Below are 27,509 nucleotides of genomic sequence, written 5' to 3' on the forward strand. Positions count from 1 at the left end.
CAGAAACTGAAATCTTGCATTTGCATATGCAAACAGCACTTTCTCGTAATTGCAATAAATACATTTTTTCCTAAGTTAATTGCTGGCTTGCTGAAGAATATAAACAGGTGAAACTGAACTGCATTTTCACTTGCTTATAGCATGCCTGATCCAGTGAACTGGATCAGTATTTTGTTTGCGACCAATCGGTGATTTACAGTTTTCTGACTTCATCTGCACAGTTTATCACGGAATTAAAACAATGTTCGATTGTTGATAAAAATCAAGTACTTATACCTGATGCAGGAACAGACCATAAAAGCTTGCCTAGCTGCAGGTAAATATAAAGAGGACACTTTATTGTTACCCTTTTATTAGAGGCTAATCAACAAGTCTCCAAGCACTTTTACAAATATTTGGTTAAATGTGAAAATAGCTATACTCCTCCTGATAATGCATACCATTAATTCCCTTTTACAGAGCAGGAAATGGAGGCAGACAGAAACAAGTTCACCAAAGTTACACAGCAAATCTGGAGCTGAACTAGGATTGAAAGTGAAAAAACCCTAACTCTTTATTATTCAGACAAACAAGAGGCAATTCTTTTCGGATAGGATTTATCTCTGGTTATCTCATGCAGGTATTCAGAAAATTCAGCTGTTCAAAAGGTCTTGTTCCTTTTTTGTTTACTTCTTTAGCATAGAAATATTACCAAAGAAATGAAAATCAGTGGTCTTCCTGGATCTATAAAAAATAAGCTATTTGTTGATATAGGATGTCATGAGTAACATTCAATGTTTTAAAACCAAATTATAATTAAATGATCAGTTGAGAGGATCTGGCTCCACTAAATCAATGTTAATTTTGTCCAAGATTACATTTGGATCCAAAACATCACTTCTGTTTTCTAATTGGAAAAAAAAAAAAATCTTAAGATTTATTGTGGTTTGTTTCTTTTTATTTTCCCAATCAGTATATTTCTGTATGCATCAGCAAAACTAAATTTATTTGATTGTAATTTCTACTGAAACACAGTTCTGTCACTAATTGTTTAAAGCCAATTGCATAAGAATTGAGTAATTTTCCTTTTGCAAATTCATATTAAATAAAATATTTTAAAATGTAAGTCAAAATGTGTTTGTGTAATTTCTTTTTATAAGAGCAGTGAGATCAGTCTGCATCGAAACCCATATTCACTGATGCATTGTAGTTGCTTCAGGCCTGTTTGCTGGCACAAGAGTAACTATAAACCTGGTTTAACTGGCTGAGTAGTTTGGATTTATGGCTGCTTTGTGTTACAAGTGCAAGACAAAGCTAACAACCAGATCAGTGAAAAAAAAAGCCCCGAGTATCAGGAAAAAATCATGCAATAAATTAAAGTTGTCATTCAATTTCTGTGTCACAAGAGTAACATTATTTTAATGTGGATAGCAGATCAAATTTATAGGTCAAGTTCTATTCTGGTGTAGGAAAATGCAGCTGCATTTACATGGTACACCCAGAAAAATCCAACAGAGCAGTATTTGAATTTTTATTCTCTCTTGTTTTACAATAACAGACAAGAAACCCATTGAAACAACATGCACGTAAAGGAAAGTTAAGGTTACTTATTATTCCCGACAGTTTCTTCCCTCTGGGAGAGAGCAAAGAATTTCATAACTCTGAGACTTTCTTTGTCTCTATACTAGAAAGCTAAACTGGGAGGAAAAAGAAAAAAAGAATTGAGAACCAAGAAGAGCTGGGGCAATTTTCTGTTCTTCCATCTGTGTAGGGCTTGAAACTCCTAAAAAAGTTTCTGAAAGGCTGGGAAGGAAGTGAGAATGTTCACAGGGACACATCTTTCTAATCTGCAGATGCATCGGACCTTCTTCTAGTTCCCAGATAACACGGTAATTGGTTTAAGGAGTTGTGTTTTTTCAACATATTTAGTTAATACCCTAACAAAGGACTACCTCCTGTTTCATAGGCATTCAACAGTTAGAAAAAAAGATGATTTTTGAAGATATCTGCTCATTTATTTTGATTTTCAAACATACCCGCAGCAGGTAAATTTATATGTGTTTATTCTTGGTAATACCAGCAGATGCAAATGTACTTCCAAAGTCAACGTGCACTTAGTTTAAGCTTAGTTACTAAATGACTAATTAAGTTCCCAGGTTTCATGTAGTTTTATGGGTGAGTGCATAACTGTAGCGTCTGTCGTAAAGTGTCAACCACAGAGCTCTCTCTCATGGTACCGATGAAAAAAAATGCAGAGAGGACTCCACTGCAGTAGGGCATAATGAGATACCTGGTGCTTAAAGCTGGGCTGTGAAAACAAAGGAAGTGTTGAGTTGGGTGAGCCAGTCCCTCATCCGAATGTTTTTTGTTTTGTTTTTTTTTTTCCAATCATCGTGGACCTTAGCACCAAATTTCCCTGGAGATACCTCTAATTCTAGTTCTGTTGGTGAGGTAAAAGGAAGTCCTGCGCTGTAGTCCCAAAGTGGCAAGGGCAAGCTTATCCTGACATGCTTTGAGTAAGTACTCTGCAGTTTGGCTTTAGAGAGACCTTATCTCCGACTCCCCTGCGTTTTTTTCAGACACTAGAAACACAGGCAAAAATTCAGAAGTATGAAAGACAATGGAGCAAATGACATGTTGGGTATTAACAGAGTAGGAAAAGAACTGCGATGACAAAGTGCCGCAGAAACAAAGCGAGTTATGATTAATGGGTGGGCAGAGCTACCTTAAAGAATAAAGGAGGTGTCATAGGAAGCCAAAGGTATCGTATGGTACGATGTACAATGGTAGGTGATGCCAGACACTTAAAGAGATCAGTTTATTTTACATGCTGAAATTCAGATGCTTAGCACCAGTCTATAGAAACATTAGCTTGCATGCCTGTAAAAAACAAAAGAAAACATCCAAACATCCTTCCCCTGCCCCGCACGTGCATAAATATGGAGGAGGAAGTGGTTCACCAAACATTTAACTATTAATATTAAAGTGAAAGGCATTCGGAGTAAGTGCTGAGCTGAGCAGCGTTAGGCTGGGTCATGTTGAAGCTCTCAGACACCTGCAATTCTGGGCAGTGAACTCCGGGCTCCCCAGCAGGAGAAAGTCCCGCTCCAGCAGAGGACTCGCCTGCCCTCCCGAAGCACGCAGCCAGTCTGAAAAACCAACCCCTGCCCTCATCTCTCCTTTAAAGGTTGCTTATAATCCATTAATACAATGAATACTCAGCATCCTGCTCTCCAAAAGCCAGCTTGCATAATTAAAACGCAATAATACAGACATGCCACTATTTTGGAAGAGATTACAGGGCCACGAGCTCAGCCCTCGACTAGAAAAGACGAGCTGAACAGACCTGACAGCTTCTGCTGCCAAGAGGAGGCACTGTCCCCCTCCCCACCTCCGCCTCCGCCGCCTCCGCTGCTCCAGCTCTCCTGTTCTTTGACCTTTGTTAGCGAGCTGAGTTAACCTTGGGGAATATTAACCCAGTTAAAAAAAAAAAAAAAAAAAAAAAAAAAAAAGAACGCTTTTACCACGTTAGAGATCTGAAAGGCCAACCCTTTAGTGAGCCAGATACCAGCCTGAAGGAAGGGAGGGAAGAACTGGGGGGAAAGAGGGTGGGAATGCACTGTTCACTGACCAGCTCAGCCCTCTCTGAGAAGAAAAGGTGTTAACAAGGGTAATCAACGAGCTGCTAGCTTATGCCCAGATCTTCAAGTCTGTAACTAAGCAGAGCGCCATTCGTTTTAATGGAGCTGCACTGAATCCCCCCCCTCTCCCCCCCCCCGCCCCGACGGCAGCTCCGGTATTGTTTTGTAGTGCACAAAGCAACGTGGGTCCTCGTTCAGACTTCGAAACTTCTCTGGCAGAGGAGCACAGCGCTCCTCAGCACAGCATATTTGTTACCTGTTACCGTGTCCTTCTGCCCAATTGTGTTTAAAACACCTGAATTGATGTAATACCTTAGAAGAGGCTACATATAGACAACATCAACTTACAGAGGAACCAGCCTATATATTTTACATCTCACTTTCTCCTTATCTGTAGCCATTGTGCAAGACATTTGGACAAATGCAAAATGAGATCTAGGATACTCTTAAGCTCAAAATAAATACCTTTTTGAAACATAAATTGTTAGGTATCCTAATAACTAAGTGAGCTTTTTCTTGAGAGAGGAACTAGACATCATCAGTACAGGAGTACATAGCCTCCAAATGACTTTAAAAAAAAAAAAAAAAAAGTGAGTTTCCAAAGTAGAGACATGTTCAGGTTCTCCTGCAGAGCAGAACAGATCTTGAGGGATCTCTCCTTGTGGCCATGATGCCAAGTGACAATTTGCAGGGCCGTTTCCCTCCGTCTTGGTAAGGAAATTTAACAGGAAAACCTTGTGACTAGACACCCTGCTTCAAACCTAAAATATCTCTAAGCTCTGGAGGCCACTAACAGATTTACTGTAGATTAAAGACAAGGACATGCCATACAGATGGACATGTTAGAGAGCCACAGAAGGTGACAATGCAGTGCATTTTGGTTGTGACTTGGGACGATTTTACATTTTACTTCAGGTGAAATTTGAGGTTGAATTCCTGCAACTGAATCCGTACTGGAAAATTACTGAATCTCACTGATTCCTTTTGGGAGAGCATGAGCAGAAATAACCCTACAAAAAGGTTCAGCTGAAAAGCCTAAGCTAAAGTTTAAAGATATTTCAGCCAATACTCCTTACGCTTTTGTACTAAAGGGTCTGAAGATACATAGTTCTCTTCGAATACGCACGTAGAGCTGGAAAAATACTGAAGGTATGATCTTGGCTTCTTGGTACACTTGATGTAATTCCTTGATATGCATTTGAAAATATAAGCAACCCCAAATGCTTATCATGCCAAACTTGTGTACTTTGCCTTATCTGTAGTCTCCGTACAAGAGATGTTAAGCGTAGCATGCAGCAATATTGTAGCTAATTTGGAGCTCTTATTAAAAGTGAGTGGAATTTCTTCAAACACCTATGCACTTTTCCAGTCGTACTCTGAGGTTTTGGGATATAAGTGGATTTTTTTGCAGTGGAGCTCAGCTTTGGCAGAGAAAAACCTCACTCATTTGTAGATCTGCTTTACAGGAGGGTTACCACAAGTCACTAGAGCGTTATAAGTAACGTGACAATGGAGATTGCAGTAATTTTTCAGAGTGCCCCTTTATTAAATGGCCCTAAAAGGCAAAAGAAAAAGGAAGTTATTTCCCCAGGCTGGGTATTTTACGAGCAATCTTTATCAGCTCCTGTCCTGCCCCGTTCAGGGAAGCATTGTGGCTTTTTATTTGCATACAACACCCTGAAACGCAGGCTAATAAAGACTGATGTGTAAGTTCAAAAAAGGCCCGGCCCCCCCACCCCAGCGCGCTTAGGCTGGAACAGCAAAAGCAAAACCTGGGCCAGGTCCGCCCGGAGGAGTCGCGGCCCCTCCACCCCCCGGGGGGGGGACCTTACCCCGGGAGGCACCGCCACCGCCGCCCCCCTCGCCACCTCCCTTTGCTTCCCTCCGGCTTGTTTGTTTTGAAAACGTCTGTGGGGGGAGGAGGAGGAGGGCTGGGGGAAGGGGAGCCCCGGTCCGGTGCTGTCTGGCTGGGGGCGGCTGCCGCCCGCCCCCCCCCCCCCCCGGGCAGGAAGGGTTGCCCGTGCCCCCCGCCGGCGGCGGCACAGCATGGCTAGCCCCCTCCCCTTCCCTCCGCCCGGAGGGCTGGCGGGCGCCGTTCCGCCGCCGCCCCTGCCCCCGGGCCAGACCCGCGGCGTCTCCCCGCGGCCGCGGGGTGAGCGAGGCGGGCTGCGGGCAGCGCCCTCCTCCCCGCCGGCGGCGGCGGGAGGAAGGGGCCGGGCGACGCATCCACCTGGCGGCACCTGCCCCTTTCCCGCCGCTCCCCCCGCCGGGTAACTCCTCCCCGGCCGCAGCGGCTGCTCCCGGCTCGGTGCGTCGTGTCCTGTCCCGTCCCGTCCCGTCCCGCTTCGGCTCCGCTCCGGCGGGGGCAGCCCCAGGTAAGCGCGGCGCTCCCCGCCGCCCGGCCCGGCCTGGCCCGGCCGGGCTCTTCCCCGAGGCGAGCGGAGCCACCTCCGGGGCCGGGCGGCTCCCGCGGGCCGGGGGACGCCGTCGCCCCGGGGGGGGGCCCGTCCCGGCCGCTCCGAGTTGCGCCGGCGGTTTTTGGCTTTTAATTAAGGAACTTCGGCTTTGCTTTGGGGGAGTGCGGAGGGACCCCGGAGGCATCTGAAAATCCCCGTCCCGCGGGGCTAAGGGGGCCGGGGCCCCGCCGGGGCGGGGGTCGGCGCGGTGCGCGGCGCGGAGAGCCCCGCCGGCGCTCCCGGGGCTGGGGGCAGCGACGGCATCTCCCGAGAGAGAGAAAAGGAGGGGCCGGCTGATAAAATCGAGGGGGCACGTAAGCTCGCCCCTTTCAGCGGTGTTTGCCTCTGCTTTACCCGGTTGCGCCCTTTCCGCAGCCGGTTTCTCTGCTCGTAGGTGCGAGGCGAAAAAGTTGCGCTCCCCCGCGGACCGGTGGGTAAGGCAAGACGGGAGCTAAACTAGCACAGAAGAGGTGAATGGGTGTTGTGAAGTGAATAACGCGATCCGACGAGGTGCAGGAGGAAAGGTGCGGAGTGCTCTATGCACGCCAGCGCTGTCCCACCTCGTAGTTCTCGAGGTGGGGGTTGTCCATTTCTTGCCGTTGTGACGAAGGGAGACGAGGCGCTGCGAGATTAGGCAGCTTTTTCAAGGTCACGGAGTGGGTAGTCGCTCATACGGAGAATAAACTAAAACAGCATCTGGTTCTGTGGCCTCTTCATTGTGTATTAATGTCGCCGCTGCTTTGGTTTCTTGCAAAAGTTCTAATTTCTGGTTACAGTTGTCACAACTTGTCAAGTAATTTTGGAAGAGTAACTTTGTTGATAGAGTGCCTTCCTACAGGAGCCGTATCATTGAAACTTCTGGGCCAAAGCTTTGAATGCTGAAATCAACCCCACTCGGCACCTCCCCTCAGGTGGCTTTACTGATGATCATAGCTTACCTGGACCTCGAATTTCACCTCAGGTTTCTGGGCGGGTGGGTGGGTGTCAGTGAATTTAAGAGACCATTCTCACATTGTGCCTTTGTCCTAAGTATCCCTGTTTGCCCTGAGTAAAGTGACACTGATGCCTTTAGTGCTTTAGAAAAAGCCAAAGGAAGCAGCTTCACCTCTGAAGGATGATTTGCATCAGCTAAGGCAGTGTTAGGTGGGGGAAGAGATGGACGTTGTGTGTGGCATAGATCAATGAAACTGGGAAATCGTTGCAGTTGTGGCTGTTACCTACTGGTATCAACATAAATGTAAAGCCAAAAGACAGGTGGACTAAGACAAAAATTGATGTCAAAGTAGGACTTAACATGTCTTTTTTGCTTTTTCCTTTCATCCTTAAACTGTTAAAAATTATACTGGTACATAGGAAAGTCAGCCTAGAGCAAATCTGTCATGGTAGTCAAGCCTGAAAATGGAAATAAGTTGAAACTATGTTCCTGGATGTTGATGGAAAAACAAAGCGAAACAGTATTCTAGGATGCTGGTCAAAATATTTCTCTTGGAGTTGCTGCTCCTGGAGATATGGGCTCTTCCTCCTGTGTCAGTCAAGGGTCGGTCCACACTGAGTACTTCCAGTACCGTGACAGTAGCTCATCTGTGTCCGTGCTACTACATCAGTACTTCTCCCATGTCTTTGATGCATGGATCCCTAAACCTGTCTCTGGCAATACAAGCCTCTCTGTGGAGTGAATTCAAACCTCCTGCGAGCAGGCTTGCTTTTCTTTCTTGTCTGCCATAGACCCCTTCGAAGTGGTTTACAGCTCCTCAGGATCTGTAGTTCACAGGTTGAAAACAGCTGACCTGGACAAATATCTAAATAAGTCTGATTTGTTAGCATTGACAGTATTTATTTTTCTGTGGAGTGGGTACCTACTGGTACCATGTTCATACAATATTTGAATATGTTAAACTCGAATATGGTAAACAAGAATTCCTGAGAGCTTTGTTTTCCGTGCCAGAAACTTTCAGTGCTGTAGGCAGAGACTTGAATTTTACTGCCAGAAGATGAGGTTATTTGCTTCTGCCATGGAAGGAGAAGGGCAGAGGCAGAACCGGGGATGTAGTGTAGGGGAAGAAAGCACCAAAATGCCAGGCTGGCTGTTGCTGCATCCTCTAGCAACACTGTGATCTGTGCACATGAAGTGCTGGGTGCTGTGGGCAATGGCTGCCTCTGCAGTTATTGCCTGACCAATAGGTCCATCTCCTACCATGCCAGCAGATCTGGTTCTTCTGGGCTCTTAGTCCTTTCTATTTCAGAAATGGTTTTTTTTTGTAGGGTTTTCTGCCACTCATCATCCACTCAGCTAGGCAACAACTTTTCAGCCTCCTTTCCTGCCCCACCTTTCCTAACAAAGGCGTGTGATGTACTTGTGATAGGCTGAGTTTCATGGTAACATCTGTTTTCAGAGAAGACAAATAGATGATTATTCATAGTATGAATACAGCATCCTATAACTGTTTAAAATGAGACTGTTACGCTCAGAGCTTTTTAAGGCCTTTTTTTTTGTATGTGGAAGTGTATTAATCTTGGTTTGCTGGCCTTGGGAATACTGTTGTGGACTTTATTTGAGCTGCTGGTAGTGCTTATCAAGAGGCACTGTTTTTTGACACCCGTTGATAAGTAGTTCTACAGTTTAATGATATTTTAGGAGCTAATCTAGAATAGCTTCAAAGCTATTTCTTATGAGATCTAAGAATGCTGAGGCTGTATTTCTGGCATTTCATATAAATGTTTACATAGTCTCGTATAGTTCTCCGCAAGATGCGGTGTTACTGCATAGGCATGCCGAGGAGAGCTTACCTCTATTGAGAAGGTTAGCCGAAAGGCCAGGACATTGGACGAACCTGATTTTGATGACTTTGAGACATTCACTTGCTTGTCAATTTGTCTTTGACCCCTTCCAGAGGATAAATTTTACCTTGTGGAGTAAATTACATTCACTTTTTTTAATCATCGCAATAAAAATATTCAGTACTACTTCCTGAAGAAGTATCAAGGAAATCTTGTTAATGAAATGAGATGAAAATTCTTGTTTATTTCCTTTCCTTTTCCATACATAACTGTTTTTGTTTTTTTTTTTAACCTTTCTATACTTCATTTGCAAGTCATGATAATTTTTAGTGCTGCTTGTTAAATAGGAATCTTGACCTGTTTCTTTTCTCTTGTCCAGGTAACAGAGGCAGGAATTGCCCAGTGTGTGAAAGGATCATGTAAATGAATCTGGAATCACCTCTATGCTTGTTTTTTCTCTTCTTATTTTTTTATTGCCGCTCCTCCCTTTCCTCCCCACCTTCGTCTCATGGTTATATTGTGTTTAAGGTTACGCCACCGAAACTTCTAGGTGGTCATAAAACAGTTGGGAATAAAAAAAATGAAATCATACTTCCTTTCTAGCGTCATCAACAAATGTCATAATTTGTTGGCTTGCACTTTTTTAAGGTTGAGCTTTGCACTGGAATTACTCCTTTGCTATCTTAATGAGTTTTGCCAGTTTGTTCATTTGCATGTGCACTGTTACTTTATCCGGATAAAGGGAACTGCTAATTTTTTGGATGTGACACTGTGTTAGTCAGTGTTCATGTAGAGTGTTTGGATGCTTTTATGCTTCCCCCTTTTAGAAGCTGAACTTGACTTCATGCATTTGGCTTTTAACTGTTCTGTCCTCTCCCTTCTTCCTTGTTTGCATGTGGGTTTTTTTACATCTAACTGTGAAAAAAATAGTTTGGTTTTTTTGATTGTTTTTTCAATTGATGATACCTATCATAGAGCTTAGCAAACAGCTAATGATGTTTCTTTTTCAGGAAATAGCAGAAAATATGTATTGAAGTAATATGTAAATATAGGAAGTATACTGTTGCCAGTATAGCTCTGGCTTCATTGGTCAAGTTGAATTCACAGTGTTATATTAGGATATCTGAAGGTAATTATTCCATCCTATTGACTTAGGCATCTAGACATGGAAACAGCAGATAGTGATCTCTATATAAAAGCTTGTGGAAACAAATATAGCTAGCGGTACTTGTGGAACTCTACGCCTCCAAAGCATGGTACTGCTCTTCATTAACAATTACGACATGGTGTGTACTAAGGAAGTACCATTATTATTTCTTGCATGGAGAACTAGGGTGAAAGCCAGCAAGTCTGGTTTCACTAACAAAATCATGGTTAAATCTTTAGGGTTTCTTTGCCTTTCGTTCTTTCAGTTGTCTTTTTGGGACGTTGGCTCCTGGCTAGCGAAGGACACACGCAGTATAAAGGAGTCACGACCTGATGCTGCTGTAAGGAGGCAAAAGCGGAGGCTCACCTTCGCCCAGCAGTAGCGAGGTGAGGGGCTTAGGAGGATGCGGCGGTGAGGACCACTTACAGCTGGGCAGCACAACTCTCTGCCTGGTGCTTTTCCTGTCCGGGGGACAGAGTGGGTGTCACTGTGGTAGGGAGGAGGACAAGCCTTTGGAGGACTAACAGTCTAAGAAGGCTATATTCAATTAACTAGTATGTTATCAAATGAAGTACAGACCAACTCTACCACAACTTTTGCTTAAATATAAAGAACTGATTTGCAGAAATCCATAGAAAAGCTAAAAATGGTATTGAATTAAATTTGTTTTGAATTAATCTAATATTTTCAAAATTTTTTAATTGTTTGTTTGTTTGTTTTTTTTATTCTGACTTTTATTGGAAAAAACGATCTATTTTTTTAAAATCTTAATGACCTGTGACAGAATTTTAATTATAACACTCCTAAGGCATATGTGAGAAGAAACTAAGATATTTCAAGTAATAGCTGCGAGCTGTGAGGCAGTACGTTTCACTGTATTCATCAGTATACTATGTCAGTGATGGCTATGCGTTTTATACTCTTATTGTTGCCTGTCATTAGAAACAGTAGCGTTATTTCTTTACTTTCAGAGTTGTGAAACAAAAGCACACTCGATTTTGGACCTTCTGTGTTGCTGGAGGTCCAAATGCTGGTTCTGCTCCATCCATACTGGAGTAAACCAGAGGTTTTAAAATTCAGGGGCTTGACTGCCTATGAGTGACGGGTCCCTTTCATTATTTAGGTATACTTTTTCCAAAGCTAGAAGGTGTTAGCAAGCCGACCTGCAAGGCTCTGGCTCCCTGGGCCCTGTTTCTTATACCTTCAAGCCTGCTGTGGGGATGAGCTCCATCCCTGTTTCCTTGCCTGGGGATCTCTGTATGTTTTAACTCCTCCAGCTCACTTTAAAGGACTCCTGATGTTTGTTTCTTCAGATGTACCCAGTAAAGTGCCATTATAGCTCGGCAGACATCAGGAGGAATGACTGGCAGAGGGAGGAAAGGATAGTTGTGCGTTCCCACTAAACTCTTTTGCACCAGACTGGGTTTATGATACTTTTATGTGGGATCTATTTAAATCTGTCTGATGTGTGAGGTGAGTTAGAGGCCAAAGTATTGGACTGAGATAAGACGGACCAGTCTCTTCTAGCTCTATAGTTGTTGGGATGGGGAGCGTTTGACAGGTCAGCTTGTTTCTCCATGACCCAGCTTCCTTATCTGTGAAGTTGTTGCAGTACCCTTGATGTATTTGTAAAACATTTTGAAGTGTCAGTGATGCGTGTTTAAGAAAACTAGATTATATCATTATTGGATGCTACACATTGATTTTTGCCTTAATGTTTGCAAACTAACGGGAGCCTGGTGGTTTTGGTTTAATCTCTTTTTAATACACCGGCAAATGTGTATGTGTAATACCATGGAAATCTGTATATAACTATGACTTCCCTGTGTCTTGTGGTGTGCAAACGGAAACCTGTTATTAATCAGAAGCTGGATGGGAGATAGATTAACAAGAACTAAATTGGGAGTGATGGTTGAAAGCCAGTTAAGCAACAAAGACTTTTTTTTCCTCAGTTCATTTAAAAAAATACCAAAAAAACAACGAAATAAAAACCTTAAAAGAGTGAGGAAGACTGTCATCTGCCAATTTGCAAAACCTTTCAAATGGTAATGTAAAAAATATTTGGGTTTTTCTTTGGTCATAGTACCTGTTGGCTTACCTCAGAATCACCACCTAATATTCTTCTGTCTGCTATCACTAAACATCCTAATCCTTTTTTTTCCCCTCCTTTTCAGAGAACACGGAACAAAAATATCTTCCTGCAACTTGTTACTTTGTCCTCTGAGTCTGGGCAGAGCTACACTTCCTGACGCTGCTGTGAAGAGCTGGGTAAGAATGGATGCGACATAAAGCAGAAGTCTTGAAGTCTTAGTCACCAATCTGATGGACTTACTGTAAGTAGGAGTAAGACTTGTTTTTCACCTGTCTGCCATGCAAATAAGAGTTTAACCGTGCATTATTATTTACTTTTTTTTGCTAGCACTAATAAGTAAATACCAGAATCAGCCTTCCTAAACTGTCAGAAAGTATTGACACGCTCAAGGTGCCGAGCTGCTGTTGAGTTCTAAAACATAACCTTACGCTTCAGGCTGAATTATGTTGTGTCTTAATGCAACTGCTCTTTATAGTTGTGGCTTTCAACAGGGGTCATGGCAGTGTGCCTGTGTGCAGGGTACTGCTCTGCGAGCTGGAGAAAGGTATTTCTCAGTGCACGACTGAGGCACTTCCTAGGCTTTTTTTCATGTAGAGTAACATTATGAGAGGAATCAATAGATTAAATTATTTATTAAAATGATTGCTTGTGGAGGTGTATAACTGTCTAGTTTAGAACTGCAGCAGCAAACATTTTGTGCTTCTTGTGTCTTTGCTAATCTGTGGTTTTACTTAACGTTAATGTTTAACTTTAAAATAAACGGCTATATGCTTGAAACATTGGATGTAGCTCCTCTCTTTTACTCTATTTGAAAAACTCTTGTATTGGTGTGGCATATTGTTTCCCTGCTGTGCTTCTCTGCCTGTTTTTGGTGTGGTGGCTACAACACACAACCAAGAAAACAACTGTTTGCAACGCGGAAGAGTGAAGATGTGACTTGTGGGGCTGCTAGCCGTGGCGTTATCAAATGAGTTAGATAAATTTGTATTTCGTGATGCTTTGTTCATGTTCTCGTTTCTGTGTCATAAACCTCAGAGTGATACATGAGTAAGTGTTGAGAGAGGCAGGAGGACCTGAACTTGGTACTGACACCATGTGGGTTGTTGCCAGGATATTCTTTAACTCTCATTCTGTTAGCGAGAGTGAGCACTAACTTAATCTTCTCGGTTTGTGTGGCGCTCGTGTTAATGAATAGTTGCTACTGTATAATCCTCAAGGTTGTATTGAGAGGCTATTGAGATCCAATTTCATGCTGCACCTTAATTTGTACCCTCTCTTGAAATACTTCCGTATTTCCCCCCTCCCCAGATTTGGTGTTTTTCCAAAGGAAAAACCGACAAGAAAGGTGGACAAAGCTTCTGGTTGTGATTGTTTTCTGGGTTTTGTTTTTTTTTTTATATAGGTTCACGCTTTACTTCCAAACACTTGAATTGTTTCAGTACTGCTGACAAAGGAAAGATGACCTCTACTGTAGTAAGTAAACAAAATATTCAAAATATTCCTCTCTGATTTTTTTTTTAATGAGGTTTTATTTCTTTACAAGTAACAATCTATTGAGTGATGTCCTGGTTAACAAGTCTTTTAAAACGTGGAGTATTTGTTGTGTTTTCCTTTCTGCAAAAAGGGAAAGATGTACTGTGAGGCAGGTGTAAGAGGCTTGAATTAACTAGCATTTCAAGTGCTCAGATACTGCTGGGAGAGATTTATGCTTTTAAAGCTTATTTTGGAGGGATAGATTGGAATGGCTTCTAACTAGTTCTTAAAGCTCTTCCAGGATAAATATTCCACAACCTGTTGTAGGCCAGTGCGTTTCAGAAATAGCTTAGGTATACCTGGTGTTGTCATAGGACAAAGTGGGGCAGTAAACATTTATCCTAGACCTGGACAACTGCGTGCACAAAGGCTGTTACTTGTCAGTGTTTCTTTTGATGATGGTACTGCCTAAAACTGTCCTTGCTGCTTATTTCTACCCTGTCAGATGTTCCAGTGCAATGGTTTGTGTGGCCAGCTGGAGGGCTGGGCTCAAGAATCCTTCTTAGGTTGAGTTACTTTGGATCAGGAAACTGATCTCGTCATACGCCTTCCAGCCTCACTCTTGTTATTTTTATTATTCAAAGTGCGAGGTATTAGGCATGTACTGTAAATCTCTTTCTCTGTGTAAATTGGAGTCGCTAGGATGTGTATGTATGCATGGCGTATTTCTGCATTGGCAGAATTACTTAGTGGGGTTCTGAATGTAAATAGCATCTGAAACTTATTTTGCCCTAATTGGAGTCTTGCATCTTGTTTTTCATTTTCTCCTGTTTCCTTGCCCTCAACATTGTCATTTAGGGTCCACCGCCATACTATGAAAATCATGGCTTTCAGTCAGAAAACGTCTGTTCTGCCAGGCAGCCAGTAGGTGCTAACCCGTATCCACAGTACTTCTCAACAAATGCTCCGTCAGTGCCAAGCTATGTCCCAAGGGTTGCTACCCATCAGTCGACTAGGCCAGTAGCACGTTCATCCGGGAGAACATGTGCATCAAGTAAGTTTTGTTAGGATTTCTTCCAATTTTAGACTTAAGGTCTTCCAAAGTAAGGTAACAAATAAAAGGGATCTTCCCTTCCAACTCCTGTGTTGAAGGAGCCACCTCCCTGTTGATGAAGAAGTAATAGCTGGCTGGGATGCTGGTCTAACTGGACAGGAACCTGGGCGATTTGGAGGAAGGGTGGTGGAATTGAGAAAAGTCTGTCTGGCAAAAAATGTCTGTTTTTAATGTCAAGGAAATAGATAGTGCTGGTGGCTGGAAATTACCTTATTTGTGAACCTAATTTCTCTTTTTCTCCTTGCTTTCATTTCAGGTGTAAAGAAAACCATAGTCATTATATTATCCATTTTACTAGTCATCTGTTGTGCAATTGCTGCTTTCTTCATCTGGTATTTTGGTAAGAATTTTTTTTTTTTTGTTCTGAAAGAAAAGATGTATTAAACTTTTAAAGTTAGAAATATACATTCTTATCTCCCGTTTTATGCTGAATTAAGGACAGGAAAGTCTTTGTTACCTGTCTCCTGATGAACTAATATTGCTTCCTAATGGCTCAGTTTTGTTTGTGATTTTTTTTTTTTTTTTTTTTTTTAATGAACAATACTGCTGTCACTTTCCCTTCCCTTCATGAAGTAAATATATTTTTGAAGTTAACTGACGTCATCAGCTTTTTGACTCTCTGGAGCGGCTTATTCAGGTGGCTTCTCTGGAAAGCTCCAATCTATCTGGCAAAAGCTGGTGCAGTACAACTATACAGCGCCATAGCTGTTAGTAAAGAGTAGTTTGACCTCTTACAAGGGTTTTTGCACTGGGGGCTGGCTGGCACATGACTGTGCGTGGCCAACACATTCTGCGTTGCATTTCATTAGGGAAGTCACTGCTGGGCATCCTCTCTGGAATGGAACTCTGTTCCAAATTCGAACTTCACTTAATTTCAAGTGAAGGAAGGAGATGGAAGTAAGTTTGTATACCTTAACTGCAGGAGTGTAAATGGTCAAGATATGTTTTATTTTGGTAAAATGGGATCTCTCTTGGGGCAGAAGTAATTCACATCTGTTTATTTGTTTCTGTGAGGCTTTTGCTTTGAAAGTGTGTTAACATTGTGTGAACCCAGCCCATCTCACCACTGTAAGCCGTACCACAGATGATATATTGGCCTTGGAAGTCATCCCCAACCAGGGTGACTGAGCTCTGAAGCTAGACTAGAGCAATTCTGTTCAGCTTAGATGAAGTTTGCCTTGTGCTCTCTTAATTTCCCTTTCAATGAAAGCCACTTTTCAGAGGAAACTAAAAAACCATTTGCTATGTTTTTAGGAGCCTCTCCTTTCTGTTCTGTGCAGGAAACGAAAGGGAGAGAGAAGGGAGTTCATTTAAAACTATTAGGATGACACTTTGTGTTCTTAGGGATTTTTTTTACTCACTTTGATTTATACAGGGTGAACGTAATCTTGTTCTAAATGGCAGCGAAAGCAAAAGGATGTGCTTGGAGTAATTGCTTTCTTCCTCCTTTTCTGTTTATAGGTGTTACGCTTTGTCAGTGTAAAGCTGACTCCTTTTAGACAACTTAGTGGTGCTTGCTTATTGAGGGGAGGCAGTGGACAAAATCCAATCAGCTGCATCAGTGACTTAATCTGATAAGCGATGTAAAGGACAGGGCAATACATCTTCTGTTGTGTCGGGCTAGGTCTCCCATCTCTGAGTTTAAGAGCTCTTTCTGATGTTTTGCTCTATCAAAGTGGAATACTCCTTAAGATGAGAGTTGGCAGTAGTCGCCTGAGGCTAAGCTGATGTTCAGCCTAACAGCTGTGTTGCTCTCTCACCGCAGTAGAGAATCGTTGTCTCAACTCCTTAATAGAGTGTGGATCTTCAGGAGTGTGCATGCCGCCCTCGCAGTGGTGTGATGGAGTGAGCCACTGCCCCGACGGGGAGGATGAAACCCGGTGTGGTGAGTGCTGGCAGTCAAGCGTGGGGACCTTCAGCCAACTGCAAGAGTTTTTGAGCAAATTGCCTTGCCCAAAGCTTGCCTAAGTTACAATAGGGCCATTTTAGCCTAAGTTGTATCTCTAAAATGGTTTAGGATGTTTGAGCGCTTTGAAGCCTGTGTCTAGATATTCAGTTTGTTTCCAGTCCTATTGAAAAGCTGAAGCAAAATGACTGACTCAGGGGTTTGAGCTGGCTTAACTTTGAATCAGTTTTAAAAATATTACCTTTTAATTTGAACAGGGTTTGTGTAAAACTGAATGTAACATTGTCTCTGGAATGAACAGTCATCGTTGACTTCTTAGTAAAACTTCAGGTGATAACATAAATTTGGTGGTCTTCAGTCAGGCTTGTCTTTTTCCACGTATTTTGCATTCCTCATTCTCCCAATAATGCTTCAACTACTTCATAACTCCTTTGTGTAAGAAAGCCTGGTCTGATCAGTGTTTCCAACTGAAAAGATGCCAAGGGAAGCTTTAGTGCAGAGCTGAGAGGTGAGCTAAAGGTTTCCACCTTTAGTGAAAGGTGGAAACATCATCAATTTGTTCATTCCAAAGGTGTGGCATCTTGTTTCTGACACCTGTGTTGTGCCAGTGCCACTCTGGAAAACTCCGGCTGTGCTCTTATTCTCTCTATGGGAACTTTTGTTCTGCACATGCCTCATGCAGGGTTAGCATTTACTGGCATATGGTCTAAAGCTGTTCCTCTCCATTTGGTTGAATAATGGGTTTTTGGAGAAGCCTGTTCAATCTGTTCTTTTGCTTGAACCATTTTATGTTAAATTCTTGTGCAAATAAATACATAATGGGGCATGGAATGTCAGAGCTAATTGCTTCTTGTTACATTCTTGCTTTACAAATGCTTCTCTGAAGGAATTTGGTGTATTAAGATATAATATAAAATATATTACAATAGATTATATTTTATTTATACACAATGTATGATATATTAAGAAATATATGTTTGCATAGATAAAAGATAAGAAAAGATTGGCTATTGCAATCTTTCTCAGTGGTAGAATGTGAAAGAGAATTTTGAGCATAAAAGTTGAAACGGAAAGACAAACACTGTCTTGAAATGGAAAGACAAACACTGTCTTGTACACTTGCATTTTTAAACTGGTAGTTCTTTTAAATTGCCTTACACAAAAGAATTAAGTCATTGCGATATTTCTGTCTACTTGGTATTTACTCAGAATTTGAGTAGAATGCAGCATTAAATTAACACCAGTTCATACATACAACCAAATATTATGGGTAACAATACTTTTAAGTAGGGAAAGAGCAGTAATATAGCGTGTGGTATTCTTCGTTTCTTTTTTTTTTCCTTCTTCCTTTTCTGGCAGTTAGACTTTTTGGACCAAACTTTATCCTGGAAGTTTATTCACCTGTCAGCAAATCCTGGTATCCCGTTTGTCAAGACGACTGGAATGACGATTATGGGAAGATTGCATGTAAAGACATGGGCTACAGTGTGTAAGTCTAACTTCTGTCAGCCTTTGCACATACATAGAAAGGTTAAAATTTCCCTCTTGCCCTTTTTAAGAATGCGTATCTGAAACAAAAAGCAGTTGGCAATCTGGTTCTTGTGAACCCAGGTGGGCCTGATTTTAACAATGGTAGCTGTTACAGAATCAAAACGAAATGTTGCTCCAACAAGTAACGGGGCCTGGCACGCATGCAGTAGTTACTCAGTGGGGTCACTTGTATCCAATACATTCACTTACAACCATCTTCCAGAGCTCGCTTCAGATCATTATAATTGCTCAATAACATCCAGTCTGACTTAACCTGTCATCACCAGTATTACACGGAAAACCTTGGTCTTCTGAGGACACAAGTAACACCAGCTGGTGTGGAAGATCGCCGTAAACATTCATGGCCCTGAGTGCTGCCCATGTTCTCGCCACGTAATGCCGTAGCCTAAATTCTTCTGTGGTTGAAATACTTGATGTTGCCTCTCTTTGATACGGTTGGCAAATACTGTCTTCTGTTGTGCGTGGAGTAATGGAGTGAATTTATTGCCTGGGCAGGCAGAACTTGTGTGTGCCCACGCTGTGTTGTGGCCCTCTGAATTCAGGTCTCTGAACCAGCAATGACCCCAGTAGTTCCAACTCCAGTAAGGCAGCCCAGCAGCAACTACACAGAGCTGGTCCTCAGCTAGAAAGCCTGGCAGAACAGCAGCACTTGCTACCCCTCTTGTTGTCCCACAGAAACATGGCTGTCACGACTTATCGGACCTGAACTTTGCTATGCTGTGTAAATGTACCAGCAAAGGCATCTCTTCATCTTGCCCTGTTTCATGAGGCTGAAGATTCCTACCGTGCATGCATATTAGATAAAAATATTATTTTAATCTAGTAACTGTTTGATGGGAAATGGAACTTGACAAATGTTTAAAGAATCTGGGTGTCTGGCACTGTACTACACCACTGGGGTTCTGTGTTTAATTAAAAAAAAAATAAATCATATTTTTAGTGTTGTTCATGTCAGAAGCTCTAGCTTGGCACAGTTTACTGTTACTTGTTTGAAAACTGAAACTACTGGGTTTCATAATGGACTTTCTGTTTTGCAGAGATACGTATTACTATAGTCAAGGAGTAGCAACTGAAGTCAGCTTTAAAAGCTACATGAAGATAAACACAAGTGCTGGGAATATAGACTTGTACAAAAAGCTGTATAGCAGGTATCTTTGTTTAATACAAACTTCTTTCCTTTTATCAGCGGTCTTTTTAGCTGTTGTAAGAGGTGTAGCTTCTGCCCATAGCATAATGCAGGCACATCTTTCAGTGGGGATTGTTAGAGGGAAAGAGACTTTGTTTTTAATCTGATTGCAGCAACTGCTCTCCCTTCTATTTAAAAACACAGCTGTCATTTTTCATCCTTCCTCTCCTCTTTTAAAAGAGATGTCCCATCCTGTTCCCTCCATGCGGTCTAGGAGGTTGCCATGTCAAAGATACTTTTCTAAGGCTTTTTGACCATCAACAGGAGTTTCTGTATGGTGACAATAGCTACCAGCGGTAATGCATTCACAGCAGCTGGTACAGCTTTTTTTTTTTTCAGTCACATGAACACACAGCACACAAAATGGATCTTTCACTGTGGAAGGTATCATTTTTATTCTCATTAAACAACTCTGAAGTGTCTAGTTTCTAAACCCGTAGACTGCTGTGCCTGCAAAGTTCCCGTGGCTCCCCTGTTTAGGTTCTTCTACAACTACTTCATAAATCAGCTCAACTTTTTCTCATGCTGTTATTCACCTCGCTCCTAAATAGGCTTACAAATCTTTTGTACTGGCGATGGCAGTCTTCCACATGACAGTTTTGGTGAATGCAAGAAATGGTGGAGGCCAGATGGTTGCTGGTAGGGTAGCTGGAGAGAGTGAAGAAAGGAGGGAACCCTCAGCAGGAAGATGAGGGTGAAGGCAGGGCACGTAGCTGGAAAGGGTAGGAAGCAGCTGGAGGGTGAACTTTGCCCACCATTTGCTTCACTGTGTGCCTAAAATCCCGTTTGTTTTTTTATGTCTATTGCAGTGATTCCTGTGCTTCAGGAAATGTGGTTTCTCTGCGCTGCATAGGTAAGTGACTGTGTTTCTCAAACTTCTGCTTGTTCATGCTTTGAAATGCTCTGGCTGGGAAATCCTTTTGAATCTGCATAAATAATTGCCGTCTTTTGACGGGCAGATGATTTAACTCTAGTTCCCAAGTTTCAAATGGTGCAGTTTAAGGAGCAGGGTGAGAGAGCAGACAAGGAAGATGTTGGACCCCAGTTGCTTTTGTCTTTGCTGCCACCAGTTCCTTTAAATGACCTGCCTGCGGTGAAGCTCTGTAGCCCTCGCCCGGCAGCCGTGGTGGGACATCTGTGGCGCATCTGCTCTCCAACACGCAGCCGTCGGGTGGGCAGTGCGTTCTTGACAGTGATGGCTGTCATGACGTGACTCCTGCCTGTTGTCTGTTTTGTTGCACAACACAAAGGCGTGTGTCTGTGCGACTCGCCAGAGATGCTTGAATACCACTCTCAAAGGTATAATGAACCACTGGTTTATGGTTTGTGGTGAACCAAGGGCAGCAGCTACCAAATACCCATCTTGACATTTGCAATGTGAAGGGGGTCTAGGCTATGGGAGAGTCAGGATCTCGGTGTCCAGGGCAGGGGCCCGAGCTGCGGCATATCGAACGCCAGCAGTGCAGAGGTCGGGCACGGTCTGTGCTCCCCTCTGCGAGCGAAGCCTGAGCTGCAGAAGCCATCTTCCAGACCAGCTCGCTCTTCAACTAACACTGGTATGTGTGTAACTGACTCTTTAGAGTGCGGCCTGTCCACTAAAAGCGTGAACGTTATGAACAGAATCGTGGGTGGCAGCGGGGCGGCACTGGGGCAGTGGCCGTGGCAGGTCAGCCTCCACGTGCAGGGCACCCACATCTGCGGGGGCTCCATCATCACCCGCCAGTGGATAGTGACGGCGGCACACTGCGTGGAAGGGTGAGTCTCGCCTGCGTGGGCGCCGGAGCGACCAGCTCGCTCGTTCGTCTCTCGAATGGCGATTTTTCTTGCTTCAGGCTGAAATGCACAAATTTTCCTAAGTCTCCTGACTTCCTGCTTTAAAACTGGATTAAATACTGTTCCTCCTCTCCCCCCGGCCTTGAATGCAGTTGCTAGGTACAGTATTTTGTCTATGTAGCGGTATGGTTTTCAAGTATTAAGGGAGAATTTGTTCTGGAGGAGGCTGGCTGCAGATCATCTGTCAGCTTTCTACAGGGAGCAAATCTTATTTTACTTGTCAAAGGTGGAAATTAAATTGGATGGTGGTATTGGGCTCAGATACCCACTCAACTTAAGAGTTAAACTCCAGGCACCAAACTTAATGCCAGGCAGTACAATGTTTTCATGAAGATGTTGAATTACACTGTGAGGAAAAACGAAGAAAAGGTGGAAAAGGAAAAAAAGAAAAAAAAATCCCAAACCCTCAAATATTGCACTACTGTAGATATGATCAATTTAAAGATGCCTGTACCATTTATTTCCTCCTATCTTCATGCCACAGGGTAGTAAAGCCCAAGTCAGTATTAAATGTAGATTTATACCTATCCAAGGAGCACTTTACGTAGGCATCAACAAGAAAAATATCTGGTGCTTTGTACGTTTTTAACCTGTAAAGGAGAGTTGAGGGTGTTGTGGTACCTTGTTTACAGTGGCAGAATATGTTTAAAAGGTGGCTGCTTCTGTTGGAGGGAAAACCCACTAAGCAAAAACATTTTAACGGTTGGTTGGCTGGATCACAGTTTGAGGCTAAGCCAAAGAAAAATAACTTTGTCCTTAACCTTGAGAAAGGAATGCAAATGTTTATTTTTATGTGATGATCTTATCCCTCCTTTGTTTTCTGATTTGAGCTCTGTAGTATGCAAAAGCTTTAGGAATGGCAACCAAGCTGTAGCTGGCACAAAACTGGTTTTCAGTCTTGTGGGTTTGGTTTTTTTGGGGTTTTTTTTTGGGGTTTTTTTTTGTTTTTTTTTTTTGGAGGGGGGATGACTTGCAAGGACTACTGCCTTGGCAGTTCTCATGGAGGGAGTTTTAACACTTGTGGAAGTGTTCTGTTGAGCATTTGTAAACTGTGCTGGAGCACAAGAGACTACTTAAATTACATCTACTGAGCATGCTTAACATTTAAAAAAAAAATGCCAAAACCCAAAACCAAACAAAAAACCCCCTGGCATTTTCAAGATAGTGAAATTCCTTCACTAGATCATGTTTTCACTAATTCTGGCTTCTGCTGCCCTTGCGTGCTTTGCGCCCTTGCGTACACGCAAGTGATACTACTGATATGTGAGACCTCAGAAATAACTGCTTGATCCCTCAGCCATGGAAATCAATAGACTGCAGTGTTGCAGTCTCAGACTGTAATTTGCTGTGCTGAGTGACTAAGGGGATAGACAGTGATGCTTAACCCATTTCAAAGATTTTTTGGATATATTTATGACATTAGAGTGAAGCTGACCCAAAGTTAGACATCTTGCAATTTGTTTACCTTGTTCTTCAGAAATGGTAGTCAAATGCGTGTGCATTCTTGGTTGCTCACGCATTTGACTACCATTTCTGAAGACAATTTTTTGAAGGTCATAATCCGTGACTTGTTACCAGAGAAGCAAACCTTCTAACCTTTCTTTTTTCTGTAGACGATTTTCTGATCCATACAGCTGGAGGGTTTATGCTGGGGTTCTGAATCAGAATGAGATGTTCTTAAGAAATGGCTACCGAGTGCAACAGATAATTTCCCATCCGGATTATGATACAGATTCTAAAGACAATGATGTTGCCCTTATGAAGTTAGAGACACCACTGAGTTTTACTGGTATGTATTCTGCTCTTCTTAAGGCAAAAATCCAATGACAATGAGCACATCTTTTAAAAATTCTGAAGTTCATCAAGAAGTCCTTGTAGATACTTGTGGAAAGAACACCAAATGTGGGTAGAGACACCTTAGAGACAGAGACAAGGTAGAGGTAGAGACAGAGGGCACACCCTCTGATTTTCTAAGTAGCATTTATTTAAATCTATTACATGGTAAGGGAGTTTGGTGTCATCTCAATAATGTACTTTTACCCCAGAATTCTGTATGGTGCTTAAGTATTGCCACTCCTATATGTGCAGACTCAGGATGTAGTGGTGGAGCAGCTGACTAAACCCTAAACCAAGTTAGGTCAAATAACAATTGGGGAAAAAAAAACCCCAAACCCAAATGTTACAAGAAATTCCTTTCTTAAAAGTAGATGTAGGTTGTTTGTAAGGAAGCAGTAAAAAATGGAGGACAAACCATTATTTAAACTTGAAGCGCTTTTTGTGTACAGGTCCTTTACATTTCAGTGCATCAGTTTAAAGCTACTAGAAGTAACCTGGAGGGGCTCTTCTGCTGCTGAGAGCAGGGAGGTTGTCTGGTTTACCAGGTTTTTTGTTTCACACTTCTTGTATATATGCATTGAATCCTGCTTGCATTGTGATTATTTTCAGCAGGGTTTCGCAAAGAGAATGCGGATTGGTAGTTGCCAGAAGTTTTTCTTCTTCTTTGTCCTTTACTGATCAGAAGAGCTGGTGTTAATTGTTCTAGTTAGCCTGATGAATTGAGCTAGAACCATTAACTGTGCTTGTTCCTCACTTTGAGGTGAAGATTAGGTAGCCATCTGGGAAAGGGCAGCTGGTAAGCTTTCTGCTGCTGCCTGCATTGCACAGTATTGTTTATCTGCAAGGAAGGTGAAGTACAGAGAAAATGCATGGTGTGTACATATTTAAGTGGTGGTCATGCTAAGATATTTCATATGCATTTATTTTGAATTATGTCTGGACATCTGGGATTACAGATGTTACTGTGTTTGTTTTGTAGATACTGTACGGCCAGTTTGTCTGCCTAATCCAGGAATGATGTTCCAGCCTAATCAGCAGTGCTGGATATCTGGGTGGGGAGCAGAGTACCAAGGAGGTAAAGAATGGCTCTGGAATATTTTGGTCTTCTACATAAACCAGTCCTCTTCAGTTTACGAATAACTGTTGCATGGGCTGATTGGGCAGTTTGAGCCAGATCTGTTGATAAGCTATTTTTTCACCCATGTTACAGCCCCTAATATTTACACAGGGCATTCTGTCTCAAAGCAAGTTGTCATGTGTTGCATTCAGCAGACTGCAAAGGAGCCTCAAATCAGTACCAGGGGCCAGAAATACACACACAGGAAACAATTCTGTGCCCCTGCTAGCAGGGCCACCTCTCCTGTAACAAGGGTAGCTGTATGCCAAGCCAGTCCTCTGTGGACATGGGAAAGGGCAGGAGCCTGTCCTTTCCACCACCTCAAGCTAAAATAGCATGATGCAAGTAAATTTGTTAGAAGTGAAAAGGAAAGGGAGGAAAGGTTTCTTTCAGTATGAGAAGGTACTGGGCAGGGAGGGGGTGTTGGGGAAGCTGGACCCTGAATATGGGAATTGCTGGCAGCTTGTGCTGGACCATGAAACTGTGGGGAGGGCCTCTTCGCCTCTTGCAGACTTCACGTGCTTTTAATAGCCCTGTAGATAACACAGTTGATTTGGGGCTGGAGTAGGCAGGTAGGTGCCATGTTCTCTTGCTTTGTAGTACACTGACAGCAAAGCGGGGTAACTCACTGACCTCTTGGAAGGGAGTTTTGATGTCACAGTTGTCTCTTTGTGATGGACCGTACATCGTAAGTGTCCATCCTGATGTTTCTAGTAAGTTTATTTCATCTTGAACAGTGCTAGCTGCTGGGATTTGTGATAGCAACATAATATGATGCTTGTTCTAATTTTGTCGTTGTATGTGTGTTTTTGTGCATGTTTCAATTTTAGGTAAAACATCAAATAACTTGAATTATGTTATGGTGCCCTTAATAGAACGTTCTAGGTGTAATTCTGTCTATGTCTATAATGGCATGATTTTGCCTACAATGATCTGTGCTGGATATCTAGGAGGAGGAATTGATTCCTGTCAGGTAATTATTCCTAATTAACACCTAATAATGATCTGATTATTTTTGTGGTCTTACTAGTAGGCTTTTTAAATAATCTATTAATTACAAACAGATTCTACGCAAAAAAAAAAAAAAATTAAAAATTGAGTAACATTTTGGTTGGGCTTCTAGTTCCTTTTGCGGTGCATCCCTTTAAAAGGGAGAGCTTTTGTTTCATCTTCTGAATGGCTGCCAGTGCCAAGTTCTCGCTAAATACCCAAAGAGGGCGAGGCAGTCCTTTTTAATACTTCAAGGATGTTTTGTTATCTGGTACTTGAAAGTGAACAAATGCTCTTCATAATCACGGAGATACCCTAGCATTATGCTTGTGAACAAGAAAGTCAATAATGCTTATGTTATTTAGTGCCTTGGGCAAGGAATTTTCATCCCTACTGCAAGGAGTCATCATTGAATACTGTAATTGCCATTGCATTTTGTTTTAGTGACTGCCTTAAAATGGTGGTTAGCTTTTTTTGAAACTTAACTTGTATTCCTGAAGTGAAACGGATTGTGTCTTTCCTGGTGGCCAGGTCACTAATAATATGCTTGTATTTTATGCAGGGTGACAGTGGAGGTCCGCTAGTAACTCAGAAAAACTCCGTGTGGTGGCTGGTTGGAGATACCAGCTGGGGCACTGGCTGTGCTAGTCCCAATAGACCTGGAGTGTACGGGAATATGACTGTGTTTACAGATTGGATTTATAAAAATATGCAGGTAAAATATTTGAGTGTTTTTAATAATTTTAAGTGACCCAAATCTTGAAACTTGATTTTATTTATAAAAATAAATAATTGTGACTTGTCTGCTAATGAAGCTATTCTGTTGAGAAGCATCTGAGTAATTGATAAGATAGTCTGTCAGCCTGTCAGCAGAACCTGAACCTTTTATTTTTTGTTTTGTTTTGTTTTTTAAACAGGCGAACAGATGACAACGCTGTCTGTCCTTCTTGCTGATCGATGTTTCTGAGAACAAGAATAAATGAAGCCATGGGGGCCTGGGATATTTATTCACTTTGCAAATGATTTGTTTTTCTCTTTGAATTTTCTTTTTAAAAATAACATGAAGGATTGCACACTCGGTTCTGTGCTGGCTACAGTGACTGATCTTAATCAGTGAAGGATTATCACAATGAGCACCTTTCTTGTTGTGGTGCCTGGCAGAAAGTTCTGTCAACTGCTTGCTGAAATGTCTCTCTTTAGTTGAGTAACTTTCACTTGATAATCAGGTACAGGCTTATAATGGCAATTTTAATCACAATTTAATTTAAGATTTTCATAGCAGGATGCTGAGGCGGTTTAGTAGTGTTTTAAATTAAGTGTTAAGTAATGTGAACGTTGAATCTCTGAGCTGCTGGTTGGCAATTTAAAAAGAAATGAATGTTTTTTGGTGTATATGAAGGGAAGTTTTCATGCACTACGGTAGAGGCACAGAAAAAAAAATACTGTATATTCAGGTAGTTAAAAATCCTCAGGATCTTGACACAGCAGTCATCCAAGTCAGATTGTTCGAAGTGAGACCAGTCTGACTGTCTCAGTAATTAAAAGTGCTGTTCTGCCTTAAGCTGCTCTGAACCCAAAAATGGCAAGACCTGCTGTCACTCTTGATGTAGGCTACGGAGAGGGATGCTCCGGAGCTGTAGCGGGAAGCGGTGAGTTAAGTGTCCCGATGGCGAGGTCCCTGGCTGCGCACATCGAGGCTGACTCTTGAACTCTCCCTGCGGTGAAAGGCAAAGGGCAAAGGTTTTCAGTAAGCCTGTGTTGCAAGCGATAGACCTCTGACTGCAGACACATGTACAGAGGCTGGATGTTTTATACAAAGAAACACAAATCTGCGTTTCTGCATAACCAGATGAACTACCTCATTTATTAAATTTGGCTTTTAATTCCTTAGAGCTCTCCTTTATGTGTCTGCATGTATGTTTTTAGCAAAATATAATTAATGTCAGAGTGCCACCTCAGCTAGGATTTTGAAAATAATTTATAATCATAGTACAGAGGATCAAAAAGCCATACCAAGTCATTTTTGTTAAGAAGGATAAATTTTTTGAATGAAATTACTCTACTAGTCTTGTTTTCTCTTTTGGTACTGAAATGCAATTATCTTGCATGTAAACACTGCACCAAATAAATATTTTTTTTTTTTTTTTTTTTACAAATACTTTTCCTTAGTAGTCGTTTATATCTGTTTGCTTGGAGTTTTTTGGAAGCAGTTGCTGGATTCAGTGTCTGAAGTGCTTTGAGAATCTGATTTAAAAAAAAAAACAAAGTAAAAAAAAACAACACAAGAGGGTGATCCAAGAGATTGTTTTAATTCCAATATTCCAGGTCCTTGAACAAACCAGGGAAAGAGAGCTGGATGTCCAGGAATGTTGGATGTCTTTAGTGGCTGGGTCTGATGAAATCACTCTGA

The 27,509-nt window shown here is 42.2% G+C and overlaps 1 protein-coding gene across 2 annotated transcripts; it reads left to right on the forward strand.

Moving 5' to 3' along the window:
• Positions 1-5,931: 5,931 nt before the first annotated feature.
• Positions 5,932-27,212, forward strand: TMPRSS2 (transmembrane serine protease 2). Of its 2 annotated transcripts, none has more exons than XM_050901678.1 (15): positions 5,932-5,995; positions 12,176-12,334; positions 13,496-13,566; positions 14,425-14,620; positions 14,937-15,020; positions 16,446-16,565; positions 17,946-18,075; positions 19,175-19,285; positions 20,133-20,176; positions 20,904-21,078; positions 22,770-22,945; positions 23,972-24,067; positions 24,940-25,082; positions 25,662-25,814; positions 26,017-27,212. In XM_050901678.1, the coding sequence occupies exons 3-15, from the start codon at positions 13,552-13,554 to the stop codon at positions 26,026-26,028; spliced, it is 1,455 nt and encodes a 484-aa protein (XP_050757635.1). In that variant the 5' UTR covers positions 5,932-5,995; positions 12,176-12,334; positions 13,496-13,551; the 3' UTR covers positions 26,029-27,212. The 2 variants fall into 2 exon arrangements, with proteins under 2 accessions (XP_050757635.1, XP_050757643.1); XM_050901686.1 differs by lacking the exon at positions 5,932-5,995 and adding an exon at positions 10,323-10,387.
• The last annotated feature ends 297 nt before the right edge of the window (positions 27,213-27,509 follow it).

This window comes from Gymnogyps californianus, chromosome 1 (genome assembly GCF_018139145.2).
Source record: "Gymnogyps californianus isolate 813 chromosome 1, ASM1813914v2, whole genome shotgun sequence".
NCBI classification, from domain to species: domain Eukaryota; kingdom Metazoa; phylum Chordata; class Aves; order Accipitriformes; family Cathartidae; genus Gymnogyps; species Gymnogyps californianus.

Bases quoted from the DNA above. Each gene is read 5' to 3' on its own strand.
- TMPRSS2 (XM_050901678.1), top strand. The intron at 15,021-16,445 runs GTAAGAATTTTT...CTCTCACCGCAG, and splicing joins TTTCTTCATCTGGTATTTTG to TAGAGAATCGTTGTCTCAAC. The intron at 18,076-19,174 runs GTAAGTCTAACT...TCTGTTTTGCAG, and splicing joins AAAGACATGGGCTACAGTGT to AGATACGTATTACTATAGTC.